The sequence below is a fragment of the Hylobates moloch genome, unplaced genomic scaffold, assembly GCF_009828535.3.
Source record: "Hylobates moloch isolate HMO894 unplaced genomic scaffold, HMol_V3 SCAFFOLD_9, whole genome shotgun sequence".
Lineage (NCBI taxonomy): Eukaryota > Metazoa > Chordata > Mammalia > Primates > Hylobatidae > Hylobates > Hylobates moloch.
This window is the reverse complement of record NW_026652284.1, coordinates 26,720,719-26,733,819: the sequence shown is the minus strand read 5'-3', so window position 1 is coordinate 26,733,819 and position 13,101 is coordinate 26,720,719. Positions and strand designations below refer to the sequence as shown.

The window sequence follows — 13,101 nt, the reverse complement described above, 5'->3', positions numbered from 1 at the left end:
ATTAATTCACACAAGAAAGTTGGGGATTCTTGGGGATTTGAAGCTGAGAAGGTGTTGTAGTGCAAAGGGCTGGGGTTGACTCCTTCAAGGGGTGGCTAAAGAAATGTTTAGAGTTGTTTAGAGTAGGAAGTGCTTCTCAGGTCCCACGGTCACGTTCTGCACAGAAGTCAAAGGTCAGCGGGGGTCCACAGCAGGTTGGGTCCTGCGGAAAGCAGCCCCCTAGCGACAGTAAAGGCTCAGATGCCAAGTCCCACTCCAGGACTGAAGGCTTTCGGGCAAGCGGCCTAAGGTGTAGGTTTCCCCCATCCCAGTGCCTCCCTGTCTGCACTCACTGGGCCCAGGGGTGAGGGGACACCCATTGTTCATCATGCTCTGCGCACCCTGATGTCTCTAGAGAGCCATTCATTCAACGGATCCCTGCAGAGCAGCGCCTCTATCGAACCTTTTCCCTAGCCCTGGCCTCGTCACACATTTTATGTGCGCTTGCTGTGAGCAGTCCACAGTCTTTGGTGTGCACAGGGGCACAGGCTGTTCCGGAAGCCGCCAGTCTCCAAAGTTCTGGCGGGAGAGAAGGGAGGGGAGAGGGTGAGTCTCAAGCCGCTAGGGAGCGGCGCTGCCCCAGGGCCGAGGGTGGAGCTTTCTGGGTCGGCCGGGAAAGGGCTGGGCTCAGCCTACAAGTGAAGGCAGGACAGCGTTGGCGGGCGCTCTCTTGAGAAGTCCAGGTGGCGAGCACCTCCGGGCCGATTCCCATGATCCCCCAAGTGGCTCTGAGCTGCCGATCACCGGATGCCCCAGATTCCTGGAACCCAATCCCGGATTTCGGAACGTCAGGACCTTGCAAGTCCGAGCTAGGATTTCTCCCTGGACTTTAGATTCTTGGAACTGGACGTCAGGCCGGATTCCGGACCCCTAGATCCCGTGGGAGATTCTCCGATTCCGAACGGATTCCAGATTCCAAGATTCCTGATCTGCCGGCCCAGGCTCCTGCCCCTCCCCAGGTTCCCAGTGCGCGGCGCCCCGCGCCTGAGCGCCCTCGCATGGCGGGGCCGTGTCCCCGGTCCGGGGCGGAGCGCGCCGGCAGCTGCTGGCAGGACCCGCTGGCCGTGGCGCTGAGCCGGGGCCGGCCGCTCGCGGCGCCCCTGGGCCGGGGCTGCGCGCGGAGCCGGCCGCTCAGCGTGGTCTACGTGCTGACCCGGGAGCCGCAGCCCGGGCTGGAGCCTCGGGAGGGAACCGAGGCGGAGCCGCTGCCTCTGCGCTGCCTGCGCGAGGCTTGCGCGCAGGTCCCCCGGCCGCGGCCGCCCCCGCAGCTGCGCAGCCTGCCCTTCGGGACGCTGGAGCTGGGCGACACCGCCTCGCTGGATGCCTTCTACAACGCGGGTGAGCGCGCTGGGGGCGGGGCCGGATCCAGGCGGGACTCAGGGTCCTGGGAGGGGACCAAGCCGGGCTCGAAGGCTCAAGGGAGGGGCCGAGAGGGGTACCGGGTCTAGGGAATTTAAAGTGAGCTAAAGCTGAAGGACTTGGGACAGGGCCGTGAAAAAAGTGGGATTTAGGGGATCTGGGGCGCGGCCGGGCTCGGGACGAGACAGGGATCCCGGCGCGGCTCTAGGGCTCGAGGTTGGGGCTTAGACACCCTTCAGTCGGAGCGGTGCCCGGCCAGCGGGGCAAGGACGGGGAGGGGCTTTGGAACTCTGGGGCGGGACGGGGAGCGGCGCGGGGCTGTGGTGTCTCAGGGGTGGGGTTGGAGAACTCAGCGTCACCCTCGGGAGAATGTCACGCGGATCTCTTGAGGACAATTACTGGGAGAGGAGCTTGGACTTAGGGAAAGGGGCTGTACCTAGGAGGCTGGAGTTCAGGAGTCCTAACATACTACTTCCGAGGATCGGGCTAGGAGAGGCAAAAAGAGAAGCGAAGGGGCCCGACGGGACTGGATACTGGGTGAGGGAGCTTAGGTTAAGTGGCCTCAGCGGCCAAGAAAGAATGGGCGGGGAAGGGGCGGGGAAGTGGGCGGGAAAGGATGGGCCAGGGGCGGGGCCAGAAGGAGGCTATTCCCCCGCGGGTCACTCCTCCCTCCAGCCAGCCCGGGTGCTCGGCCCCCATACTTACTTGCTCGTGCTAGAATCCAGTAGCTGCGCGTCCTGGATGTCCATGAAATCGTAGCCTAAAATGAAGGCTGACCCGACCACTGGGACACAAAGATACAATTATCGACAGACACAAATCGCATACATGTTGACTCATGCAGGCCCTAGCAGACGCTGTCACACACACAGATAAAGTCAGACATAGTAAGCTATACATGTCACAGATATACACATACATACATTTAGGCACAGCGTTGTCTATGCACACTGATGGGAGCCCCTTTCAAGAGACTGTGCTGAAGACCAGAGGAGGGCACTTCTATGTTTGCGCAACTCCCACCTCCTAAATGGCCTGGAACAGACTCAGCTGGTCCACAGCTTCCCTTCCCCCATGCCAGGTGCTCACAGGCTCTGAACCGTGGCCTGAGGGTCCCAACCCAGTGAGCCCCACTCCTCTCCTGCAACACCACAGAGATCAGTTTTGTGAAAATGCCAGGGGGACCCTAAAAAGGGCCGACCGAAGCCCAAAGCAGAACCAGACCCTACTGGAGTCCCACAGCAAGGCAGGTCAAGCCGGGATGGCCCCCGGCTCCTTCCCCATCGAGCTGGGCTTCAGGGATCAGCTCCGCCCCCTCTGTGCCTGCAGACGTGGTGGTGCTGGAGGTGAGCAGCTCGCTGGTACAGCCCTCCCTGTTCTACCACCTTGGTGTGCGTGAGAGCTTCAGCATGACCAACAACGTGCTCCTCTGCTCCCAGGCCGACCTGCCTGACCTGCAGGCCCTGCGGGTAGGTGGCCTGGGGCTGGTGGAGGCAGGCACAGGGCTGGGGTAAGGCCTACACAGAACACCAGTATCTGACTGTCTGCCTCCTGCAGGAGGATGTTTTCCAGAAGAACTCGGTGAGCAGAATCCACCTCTCACTCAAAAGTGCCCTTTGACTTCCACTATGACCTCTGACCTCCACTAATCCTCCTGGCCTCCTCAGTCACCTAACACCCCCCTGACATCCCATGTATTCCTCTGTTTCCTGTTGCCTCCTCTCATGACTGGTGCCCCTTTCCTGTGATTCCAATTCCCACTGGTGCTGACCTTTGATGCTCTCACTCCCCTTGTCTAGCCCTGTGCTGACCTCTGACCTCACTGATTCCTGCCTCCCTTCCACCAGGATTGCGTTGGCAGCTACACACTGATCCCCTATGTGGTGACGGCCACTGGTCGGGTGCTGTGTGGTGATGCAGGCCTTCTGCGGGGCCTGGCTGATGGGCTGGTACAGGCCGGAGTGGGGTCCGAGGCCCTGCTCACTCCCCTGGTGGGCCGGCTTGCCCGCCTGCTGGAGGCCACACCCACGGACTCTTGGTAATGAGGGTCCCCGGGACGGGTGCTCCAGGAGGGGGCTGGTAAGGGTACGGTGGGCTGGGGCTGAGGTACAGGCCCCACCATTCTCTCTCCCTGCCTCCCCTGCCCTGGGCATCAGCGGCTATTTCCGGGAGACCATTCGGCGGGACATCCGGCAGGCGCGGGAACGGTTCAGTGGGCCACGGCTGCGGCAGGAGCTGGCTCGCCTGCAGCGGAGACTGGACAGCGTGGAGCTGCTGAGCCCCGACATCATCATGAACTTGCTGCTCTCCTACCGCGACGTGCAGGTGCGTGGTGTTCAGAGAGGCAGGAGGGCAGCTGGCATTTGAGGTCAGACAAACCCAAGTTCAGCTCCCGGCTGGGCCACTTGCTCACTGGTGGCTTTGGGCAAATTATCAAATGTCTCTGAGTGTTGGCTTCCTTATTTGTTAGGATGAGCGTGTCCCTGCCTCCTGGGGCAGTTGTGGGGTTGGGAACGCCCAGCATGGGGCATACAGTAGGTTCTCCCTGTGAGATATGGTGTCCGCTGGGCCTGAGGGAGGCATGCAGAAGATGGTGGCTAGGTGGGATGTCAGGGGTGGGACAGGACCCTGGCTCAAGGTTCCTCGGGGCCTGGAGGCCCATGATGCCAGTGCTTGCCGTTCCCTGATGCAGGACTACTCAGCCATCATCGAGCTGGTGGAGACGCTGCAGGCCTTGCCCACCTGCGATGTGGCCGAGCAGCATAATGTCTGCTTCCACTACACTTTTGCCCTCAACCGGTGAGTGGCAGAGCAAGGGTTAGGTCATAGCCACATAAAGGTTTCCGAAACCTGGGTCTCTGCGTGCAAAGCCATTGCTGTCTGGGATCACTGCTGTTCGGGGAATCTGCTGACCAGGGTCACTGATGTCAGTAGGTCCCTGTTGTTCTGAGTTACTGCTGCCTGGGTCGGGGTGGGGGAGGTGGTGCTGCCTGTGGTATGGTCACCGCTGGCCAAGATCACTGCTCCTAAGAGTCATTGCATCTAGGAATCACTTCCATCTGAGGTCACTAGAGAGGTCAGTGCTGGCCAGGGTCACTATCATTTTGAGGTCATTATTGTCAGGCCCCTGGAAGGGTCCCTGCTGTTCAGTGTCTAGAGGTCCCTGGACAGCGCAGGCCAGGGCCGTCAGGGAGGGCCTGAGCCCATCTTTTCCCTAGGAGGAACAGGCCTGGGGACCGGGCGAAGGCCCTGGCCGTGCTGCTGCCGCTGGTACAGCTTGAGGGCTCTGTGGCGCCCGATCTGTACTGCATGTGTGGCCGTATCTACAAGGACATGTTCTTCGGCTCGGGTTTCCAGGATGCTGGGCACCGGGAGCAGGCCTATCACTGGTAAAGAGCACAGTGAGTGGCCGGTGGGCTGAGCTGTGAGATGAGGGATGGTGCTGTGGGCATCAGTCCAGCCCTGTACCCCCTACCCCCACCCCAGGTATCGCAAGGCTTTTGACGTAGAGCCCAGCCTCCACTCAGGCATCAACGCAGCTGTGCTCCTCATTGCTGCCGGGCAGCGCTTTGAGGATTCCAAGGAGCTCCGGCTAATAGGTGAGCACTGATCCTGGCTCTCGTCTCCTCACCCACAGGGGTTCAGAGGGGCCTGGGAAGAGGGCAGGGAGAGAGCACACTGGGCAAGAGCTAGGATGAGTTCATCCATTTTGGACTGTCCTGCCTGTACCCACACCTGGGTCCTAATACCTGTTCTGGGCCCTCAGGAGCCCTCAAACCCACAAATGTTCCCAAACTCACATCTGGGTGTTCATTACATCCTGAATTCCACATATACCTGTGCCCGAGCTCCTGATCCCACCCGAGATCTTGCCACACCCAATGATTTACTCATATCTATGTTCATGTCCACACTCAGGCCCACGGAAATGGTGGGCCTCACTCGCCCCTGCACCCACACTCACTGGAGCCCATGCCCCTCTCCCCCAGGCATGAAGCTGGGCTGCCTGCTGGCCCGCAAAGGCTGCGTGGAGAAGATGCAGTATTACTGGGATGTGGGTTTCTACCTGGGAGCCCAGATCCTCGCCAATGACCCCACCCAGGTGGTGCTGGCTGCAGAGCAGCTGTATAAGCTCAATGCCCCCATATGGTAGGTGGCCCTCTGCATTCTTGGCCTGACCTGGGCTGTCAGCTCCTGCACCTATGTCCGTTGGCATGCTAGACTGAACCCTGAGCCAATGACCTGGCTACATTTAGACCAGTGCCCGTCACACCCCATGCCAATGTTCTAGCTATATCCAGGCCAGTTTCCTCTCCCCGGCAGTGCTGGTTGGTGCCTGGGCTGAACTGAGGATGCGGCTTTGCGTGCAGGTACCTGGTGTCCGTGATGGAGACCTTCTTGCTCTACCAGCACTTCAGGCCCACGCCAGAGCCCCCTGGAGGGCCACCACGCCGTGCCCACTTCTGGCTCCACTTCTTGCTACAGTCCTGCCAACCATTCAAGACGGCCTGTCCCCAGGGCGACCAGTGCTTGGTGAGGCCTGTAGGGGTGGTGGACCCAGGAAAGGGGTAAGCCCCTTCTGACTGACCCCACTCCCCCACTGCCTGCAGGTGCTGGTCCTGGAGATGAACAAGGTGCTGCTGCCTGCAAAGCTCCAGGTTCGGGGTACTGACCCAGTAAGCACAGTGACCCTGAGCCTGCTGGAGCCTGAGACCCAGGTGAAGTCGCTGCTGAGGCCCCTCACTCACCTTTGCTGGGACCTTTTCTGTGGAGCCTTTCTCCCATCCTCAGACCCCTCTCCTGTCACCAGCACCTCCCATCACACCCCATTTCTTCTTGCAGGACATTCCCTCTAGCTGGACCTTCCCAGTCGCCTCCATATGCGGAGTCAGGTGATAGGCGGGACCTGGGGCGACTGGAAAGATGGGAGGTGAGGGTCGCTGCCACCCAGCCTGACGCTTACTGGGCTCTTCATCCCTTCCCAGCGCCTCCAAGCGCGACGAGCGCTGCTGCTTCCTCTATGCACTCCCCCCGGCTCAGGACGTCCAGCTGTGCTTCCCCAGCGTAGGGCACTGCCAGTGGTGCGCAGCCTTTCATGGTCGGAGTACTCTGAGGGCCAGGATGCCCGGGGGAGTGGGGGAAAATAAGGGATGACGTCCCTTGGATGCTCCGGCTTAGGTGGGGACCAAGATGCCCCTCCCGCGGGTCTGACCTCCCCCACCTTCAGGTTCTGCGGCCTGATCCAGGCCTGGGTGACGAACCCGGATTCCACGGCGCCCGCGGAGGAAGCGGAGGGCGTGGGGGAGATGTTAGAGGTGAGGACGCGGGACTGGGAGCTCGCGGAGGGCGAGGGGCCGCGGGCCCCGCTGAACCCCCATCTCACCCCGCGCCCGGCAGTTTGATTATGAGTACACGGAGACGGGCGAGCGGCTGGTGCTGGGCAAGGGCACGTATGGGGTGGTGTACGCGGGTCGCGATCGCCACACGAGGGTGCGCATCGCCGTCAAGGAGATCCCGGAGCGGGACAGCAGGTGCGGTGCGTGGCCGCGCGGGTGGGGCTGAGGGCTCGCGAGGGCCGAGTGAGCGGGGCCACGGGCGGAGCGGCTCCCGTGGGCAGGGCCTAGTGGGCGGGCTCGTAGGACCTGAGAGTTCGAGCCCTGTGGACTGGGCCCGTGGGCGGAACAGCCAGGACCGTGCGGGCGGGACTGAGGTCTGGAGGGTCCTATGAGCAGGGTGGTAAGGGTGGGGAAGATCGGAGAGGGCTCGTGGGCGGGGCGGGTCCTTGGGGCGGGGCCAGGCTGGAGTGGGATGGGCGGAGCTTCTCTGCCCACCTCTGTCCCTTTCCCCTCTCCCCGACCTCCCCCCAGGTTCTCTCAGCCCCTGCATGAAGAGATCGCTCTTCACAAACGCCTGCGCCACAAGAACATAGTGCGTTATCTGGGCTCAGCTAGCCAGGGCGGCTACCTTAAGATCTTCATGGAGGAAGTGCCTGGAGGTGCCTGCCCCGTGTGGGATGGGAATGAAACCGAGGTGTGGGGCATGGGACCGAGGCAGGCAGGGGTAGAGAGCCCTAGGGGGAAATGCACCCTAGTGCGTGTGGGTGGTGTAGCCTGGAATTAGCTGAGGAGTGGTGCTGGGTGATGGAGTTGGGGCTACAACATGGTGTGTCTAGGCCTTGAGCAGACAGATGTGGGCTGCAGCCAGTGGGTGGGAAGAATGAACTTGGACTGTCCCCACCCAGGCAGCCTGTCCTCCTTGCTGCGGTCAGTGTGGGGACCCCTGAAGGACAACGAGAGCACCATCAGTTTCTACACCCGCCAGATCCTGCAGGGACTTGGCTACTTGCACGACAACCACATCGTGCACAGGGACATCAAGGTAAGCCCTGGGGCTGGCCCTGCCCTCATCTGCTGGGGTGGCGAGAAAGGAGACATGGTCCCAGACACAGGCTGGCAGTTGAGATTAAGTGAGCAGACCTGTTGCAAAGGGCAGGGAATTCATCAGGGAGGCTCCTTAGAGAAGGAGGGGAGAAGTTCAGCTCTGAAGCCAAACCAATTGTCAGCTCCCAGAGGGGCATATAAGTGGGATGGCAAGAGAGAGTGTTGACAGAGGCAGGACCAGGCTGGGATCTCCAGGAGATGGGATCCCAGAAAGAGGGTCTAGTTCTGCCGGCAGCGGCCCAGCCCAGTGTCCACTAATGGCTGTCAATCAGGGGGACAATGTGCTGATCAACACCTTCAGTGGGCTGCTCAAGATTTCTGACTTCGGCACCTCCAAGCGGCTGGCAGGCCTCACACCTTGCACTGAGACCTTCACAGGTAACAAGCTGTGGGGGTGGTGAGTGGGGATGCTGACCTGGGGCAGAAGATCTCTTGGAACTTTCCAGGGAATGGGGTTTCTCCTAGGCATGGAGTTGGAGTCCTCATGGGGAATGAAACCCAGGGTGAGTGATTGGGCCAGGGCTGAGGTGACGGCATCTAGAACTGGAGCTTGGATAAGTGATGAGATTGACTTTAGCACTTGAGGCCTACACTTGTTGATGTAGGCCAAGGTGGGAGTTGGAGGAAAAAGCGGGTGATGGAGTTCAGGGGGACGATGCAATCCAGGATGTGTGCTGGAGCGCTTCTGTGGGTGATGGAGTCTGTGAATGTGTGGAGCCCAGGATGAATGATGGAACTCAGGATAGATGTTTGATGACCAGGATAGGTGTTGAGGTACGTTTTGGATGATACGTTCAGTATGGGTGCAGTCGGCCTGAGGATGATGGCATTCCCCTCCCTGCTCCAACCCCATGATGAAGCCTAGATGGGCATTGGTGCTCCCGTTTCTGTCCTAGGAACTCTGCAGTATATGGCCCCAGAAATCATTGACCAGGGCCCACGTGGGTATGGGAAAGCAGCTGACATCTGGTCACTGGGCTGCACTGTCATTGAGATGGCCACAGGTCGCCCCCCGTTCCATGAGCTAGGGAGCCCCCAGGCTGCCATGTTTCAGGTGAGACCCCTTTAGGCCTGGCCCATGGAAGTGACATAGGGCCAGCCTGGGCCTTGGACACCTCTGAATGTCACCGTTGTTCACCTTCCCCCCACAGGTGGGTATGTACAAGGTCCATCCGCCAATGCCCGGCTCTCTGTCCGCCGAGGCCCAAGCCTTTCTCCTCCGAACTTTTGAGCCAGACCCCCGCCTCCGAGCCAGCGCCCAGACACTGCTGGGGGACCCCTTCCTGCAGCCTGGGAAAAGGAGCCGCAGCCCCAGCTCCCCACGACATGCTCCACGGCCCTCAGGTGCTTGGGGGTGGCGGGATGGGCACACCGGAGGGCAGAGGAGTGGTGGAGCTGTGAGGGTGGAGGAGAGCCCAGCTGACAGCTCTGTCCCTCCCTCAGATGCCCCTTCTGCCAGTCCCACTCCTTCAGCCAACTCAACCACCCAGTCTCAGACATTCCCGTGCCCTCAGGCACCCTCTCAGCACCCGCCCAGCCCCCCGAAGCGCTGCCTCAGTTATGGGGGCACCAGCCAGCTCCGGTGAGACTTAGGCTCCTGGGATGGGTTCCATTTGCCTGGTTTTGCCTTTTTCTCCCCTCCTACAAAAGCCGTCCCTGGGGACCTGGGCACCTTGACCACTTGTGAATGTGGCATTTGGTGCCTCCCCATGCCCTGTTCTGGCATCTCTAACTTGGACTTGTTGTGTCCTCGCAGTGCGGGGTTCATCTATGTTCATGCCTGTGAGGTAGGCATAAAAGTAGGAGAGCCAGGATTCAAACCCGGCAACAGAGGTGACTGGCCGGTTGCTGCCCGTCCTCAATCAGCAGCTCGCCCTTGTGCCCAGGGTGCCCGAGGAGCCTGCGGCCGAGGAGCCTACGTCTCCGGAGGAGAGCTCGGGGCTGAGCCTGCTGCACCAGGAGAGCAAGCGTCGGGCCATGCTGGCCGCGGTATTGGAGCAGGAACTGCCAGCGCTGGCGGCGAATCTGCACCAGGAGCAGGTGGGCGGTCCGCCCTAGCGCCCCCTGGTGGTCGCGCAGGGTCAGGACACCTGCTGATGTCCCCGCCCCCCACCTCCGCGGCAGCGTCTCTTTTCGCTGGAACACTCGCTGACAACCCCTCTCTTCCTTCTCAGGGGGACCTTCTGGGCAGAAACCATGTGGAAGAGCTGCTGCGCTGCCTCAGGGCACACATCCACACTCCCAACCGCCGGCAGCTGGCCCAGGAGCTGCGGGCTCTGCAAGGACGGCTGAGGGCCCAGGGCCTTGGGCCTGCACTTCTGCACAGACCGCTGTTTGCCTTCCCGGATGCGGTGAGGGCGCCTTCTGGTAGTTAGAGCTGCCCAGCAACAGGTAGTGAGCTCCCCGTGCCTGGTGAGGTGCCAGGACTTGACGTTCCAAGATTCCCTGTCTCCTCCGTGAAGATCAGGCCTGCAGCAGAAAACCGTCTGCCCAGTCTTAGCTGCCTAGGCCTTCCCTGGACCTCAAGCCCGCCCACCCCTCTCGCCTCCCGCTGAAGACTTTCTAGGCCTTTCCAACTCAAGCCCCGCCTCTAATTGAGGCTCAGCTGCCTCAGCGGCACCTCCCTCCCCCGCAGGTGAAGCAGATCCTCCGCAGGCGCCAGATCCGTCCACACTGGATGTTCGTTCTGGACTCACTGCTCAGCCGTGCTGTGCGGGCAGCCCTGGCTGTGCTAGGCCCGGGTAGGAGGGGAATGCCAGGGGCCTCCTGCCAGCGAGGGTGTGGTGCTTGCTGGGCGCGGTGAACATCGAATGGGGCCGGTGGGGCCAGGCGGGACAGGGGCGGGCAGGTGCCGGTGACTAAATGGATATCTCCCATACCGGCACCGCCTGGGGCCTGCCCAGAGCTGGGCACCCTACCCCCGCACTCCCTTGCTGGGGTCTGGGGTTCCCAAACGGGCGTTGTAGCCTTGCCTGAGTTCACCGCACTGGGCTGCAGAGGTGGAGAAGGAGGCGGTCTCACCGAGGTCAGAGGAGCTGAGTAAAGAAGGGGACTCCCAGCAGAGCCCAGGCCAGCAGAGCCTGCTTCCAGTGGAGCCCGAGCAGGGCCCCGCTCCTCTGATGGTGCAGCTGAGCCTCTTGAGGGCAGAGACTGATCGGTAAAGCCCCTTGGAATCGCTCATAGCCTCTGCCAGGCTTCAACCCACTCCCCACTCCCCACTCCATTCTACTCTTCTGTGCCCCACAGGCTGCGCGAAGTCCTGGCGGGGAAGGAACAGGAGTACCAGGCCCTGGTGCAGCGGGCTCTACAGCGGCTGAATGAGGAAGCCCGGACCGATGCCCTGGCCCCAGAGCCTCCAAGTGAGTGGGCACTGGCTGGAGAACATTATTGGTGGGTCCGAGGCAGCTTCTAGCACAAGGCACCCTTGGGCTCATCACCTGACTTGGGCTCATCACCTGAGCGGGCCTTGGCTAGAGAACACTGTTGTGGATTCGAGGCAACTTCTAGCATGAGGCACCCTTGGGCTCATCACCTGAGCGGGCCTTGGCTCGAGAACACGATTCGAGGCAGCTTCTAGCACGAGGCACCCTTGGGCTCATCACCTGACTTGGGCTCATCACCTGAGCGGCCTTGGCTAGAGAACACTGTTGTGGATTCGAGAGCAGGAGGCACCCTTGGGCTCATCATCTGACTGCTTCTTGACAGCTGCTCTTTCAACGGACCAGGGCCTGGTGCAGTGGCTACAGGAACTGAATGTGGATTCAGGCACCATCCAAATGGTGAGTCGAGGAGTGCTTGGCTATCACTGACCTCACCAGCCAAAGCCTCCATCTCTGTCCATCTTCCTCCTCTTCTCACTGTGCCCTCTGATGCAGAGAATCTCAATACCAGAAGAACACTTAGTATTCTCGTCCCATTGTATGGATGAGAAAACTGAGGCCCAGAAGGGTGTGATCTGCCTCAGTATTTTGGCAAGAGAGCAGAGCTAGTACCTGGGTCTCGACACATCTTTCTGTAATTTCTTATTTGCCTGTTTCTGCGCGTCTTTGACCACATTCAGCTGTTGAACCATAGCTTCACCCTCCACACCCTGCTCACCTATGCCACTCGAGATGACCTTATCTACACCCGCATCAGGTACATCCTGGGCCCCCCAAGTGTGAACCATGCATATGGCCTCATCCTGGCCAACTGCAGGCCTGCCTAGGTTCCTTCCTGGAAACCAAAGGGGCACCTGGGTCCCCTAGGGACAGAGGGGGCACTGGGCAGACAGTGGGTGCAAGAGAGAGTCCAGGGCCACCTTCTGGCTGAGCCACACTGAGTCCATTACCCCCAGGGGAGGGATGGTATGTCGCATCTGGAGGGCCATCTTGGCACAGCGAACAGGACCCACACCTGTCACCCCTGGACCCCGAGAGGCTGAATGAGGGCATCAGAGGCCAGACAGACCCACGGATGGATGAATAGAGAGGACAAAGGCAGCTTCTGACACACCAGCCCCAGGGCCTGGGGCGACTGGAGGAAGCCAGGCGAGTGGGGGCCAGGACTGGTTCCAGTGAGAGAAACCAACCACAGGCACCCAAGCACTACCAGACAAAGCGTATTAAACAGAACACTTTTGAACCTTTGTCCTGGCAATTTTGGAGGCGTATGGGGGAAGGGGTATCCTGGGAAGAGCCCCCTAGGTCTTTTTAAAAAAAATTTTTTGCTGGCTGGGCACGGTGGCTCACACCTGTAATCCTAGCACTTTGGGAGGCCAAGGCGGGCAGATCACGAGGTCAGGAGATCGAGACCATCCTGGCTAACACAGTGAAACCCAGTCTCTACTAAAAATACAAAAAAATTAGCCGGCCGTGGTGGCGGGCGCCTGTAGTCCCAGCTACTGGGGAGGCTGAGGCCGGAGAATGGTGTGAACCCGGGAGGCGGAGCTTGCAGTGAGCCGAGATTGTGCCACTGCACTCCAGCCTGGGCGACAGAGCGAGACTTTGTCTCAAAAAATAATAATAAATAAATAAATAAATGAAAAAAAAGTTTTTAGGCCGGGTGCGGTGGCTCACGCCTGTAATCCCCGCACTTTGGGAGGCCGAGGTGGGTGGATCATGAGGTTAGGAGTTCGAGACCAGCCTGACCAACATGGTGAAACCTCGTCTCTACTAAAAATACAAAAATTAGCTGGGCGTGGTGGCGTGTGCCTGTAATCCCAGCTACTCAGGTGGCTGAGGCAGGAGAATCGCTTGAAGCCAGGAGGCAGAGGTTGCAGTGA

The 13,101-nt window shown here is 60.4% G+C and overlaps 1 protein-coding gene across 4 annotated transcripts; it reads left to right on the top strand.

The window, feature by feature from the left end:
- Nucleotides 1-348: 348 nt before the first annotated feature.
- Nucleotides 349-12,762, top strand: MAP3K6 (mitogen-activated protein kinase kinase kinase 6). Of its 4 annotated transcripts, XM_032759517.2 has the most exons (29): nucleotides 349-1,377; nucleotides 2,728-2,867; nucleotides 2,956-2,979; nucleotides 3,246-3,436; nucleotides 3,555-3,723; nucleotides 4,091-4,197; nucleotides 4,617-4,787; nucleotides 4,885-4,997; nucleotides 5,388-5,547; nucleotides 5,769-5,931; nucleotides 6,009-6,116; nucleotides 6,241-6,290; nucleotides 6,384-6,479; nucleotides 6,626-6,713; nucleotides 6,796-6,929; nucleotides 7,266-7,393; nucleotides 7,640-7,776; nucleotides 8,111-8,216; nucleotides 8,735-8,892; nucleotides 8,990-9,182; nucleotides 9,282-9,420; nucleotides 9,725-9,878; nucleotides 10,013-10,189; nucleotides 10,474-10,579; nucleotides 10,836-10,995; nucleotides 11,085-11,197; nucleotides 11,544-11,617; nucleotides 11,899-11,975; nucleotides 12,175-12,762. In XM_032759517.2, exons 1-29 carry the CDS (start codon nucleotides 1,038-1,040, stop codon nucleotides 12,263-12,265), a joined length of 3,867 nt encoding a protein of 1,288 aa, XP_032615408.1. In that variant the 5' UTR covers nucleotides 349-1,037; the 3' UTR covers nucleotides 12,266-12,762. The 4 variants fall into 4 exon arrangements, 3 of the variants coding, with proteins under 3 accessions (XP_032615408.1, XP_032615409.1, XP_058300293.1); XM_032759518.2 differs by lacking the exon at nucleotides 2,956-2,979; XR_009214913.1 differs by lacking the exons at nucleotides 11,544-11,617; nucleotides 11,899-11,975; nucleotides 12,175-12,762 and adding an exon at nucleotides 9,595-9,625 and having other exon boundaries at nucleotides 11,085-11,173.
- The last annotated feature ends 339 nt before the right edge of the window (nucleotides 12,763-13,101 follow it).

What these genes read in the sequence shown, in the direction of transcription:
- MAP3K6 (XM_032759517.2), top strand. Translation starts at nt 1,038, where the DNA reads ATGGCGGGGCCGTGTCCCCGGTCCGGGGCGGAGCGCGCCGGCAGCTGC. An exon ending in CGGGAGCAGGCCTATCACTG is followed by an intron (nt 4,788 to 4,884) that starts GTAAAGAGCACA and finishes CCCCCACCCCAG; the next exon opens with GTATCGCAAGGCTTTTGACG. An exon ending in CATGGAGGAAGTGCCTGGAG is followed by an intron (nt 7,394 to 7,639) that starts GTGCCTGCCCCG and finishes GTCCCCACCCAG; the next exon opens with GCAGCCTGTCCTCCTTGCTG.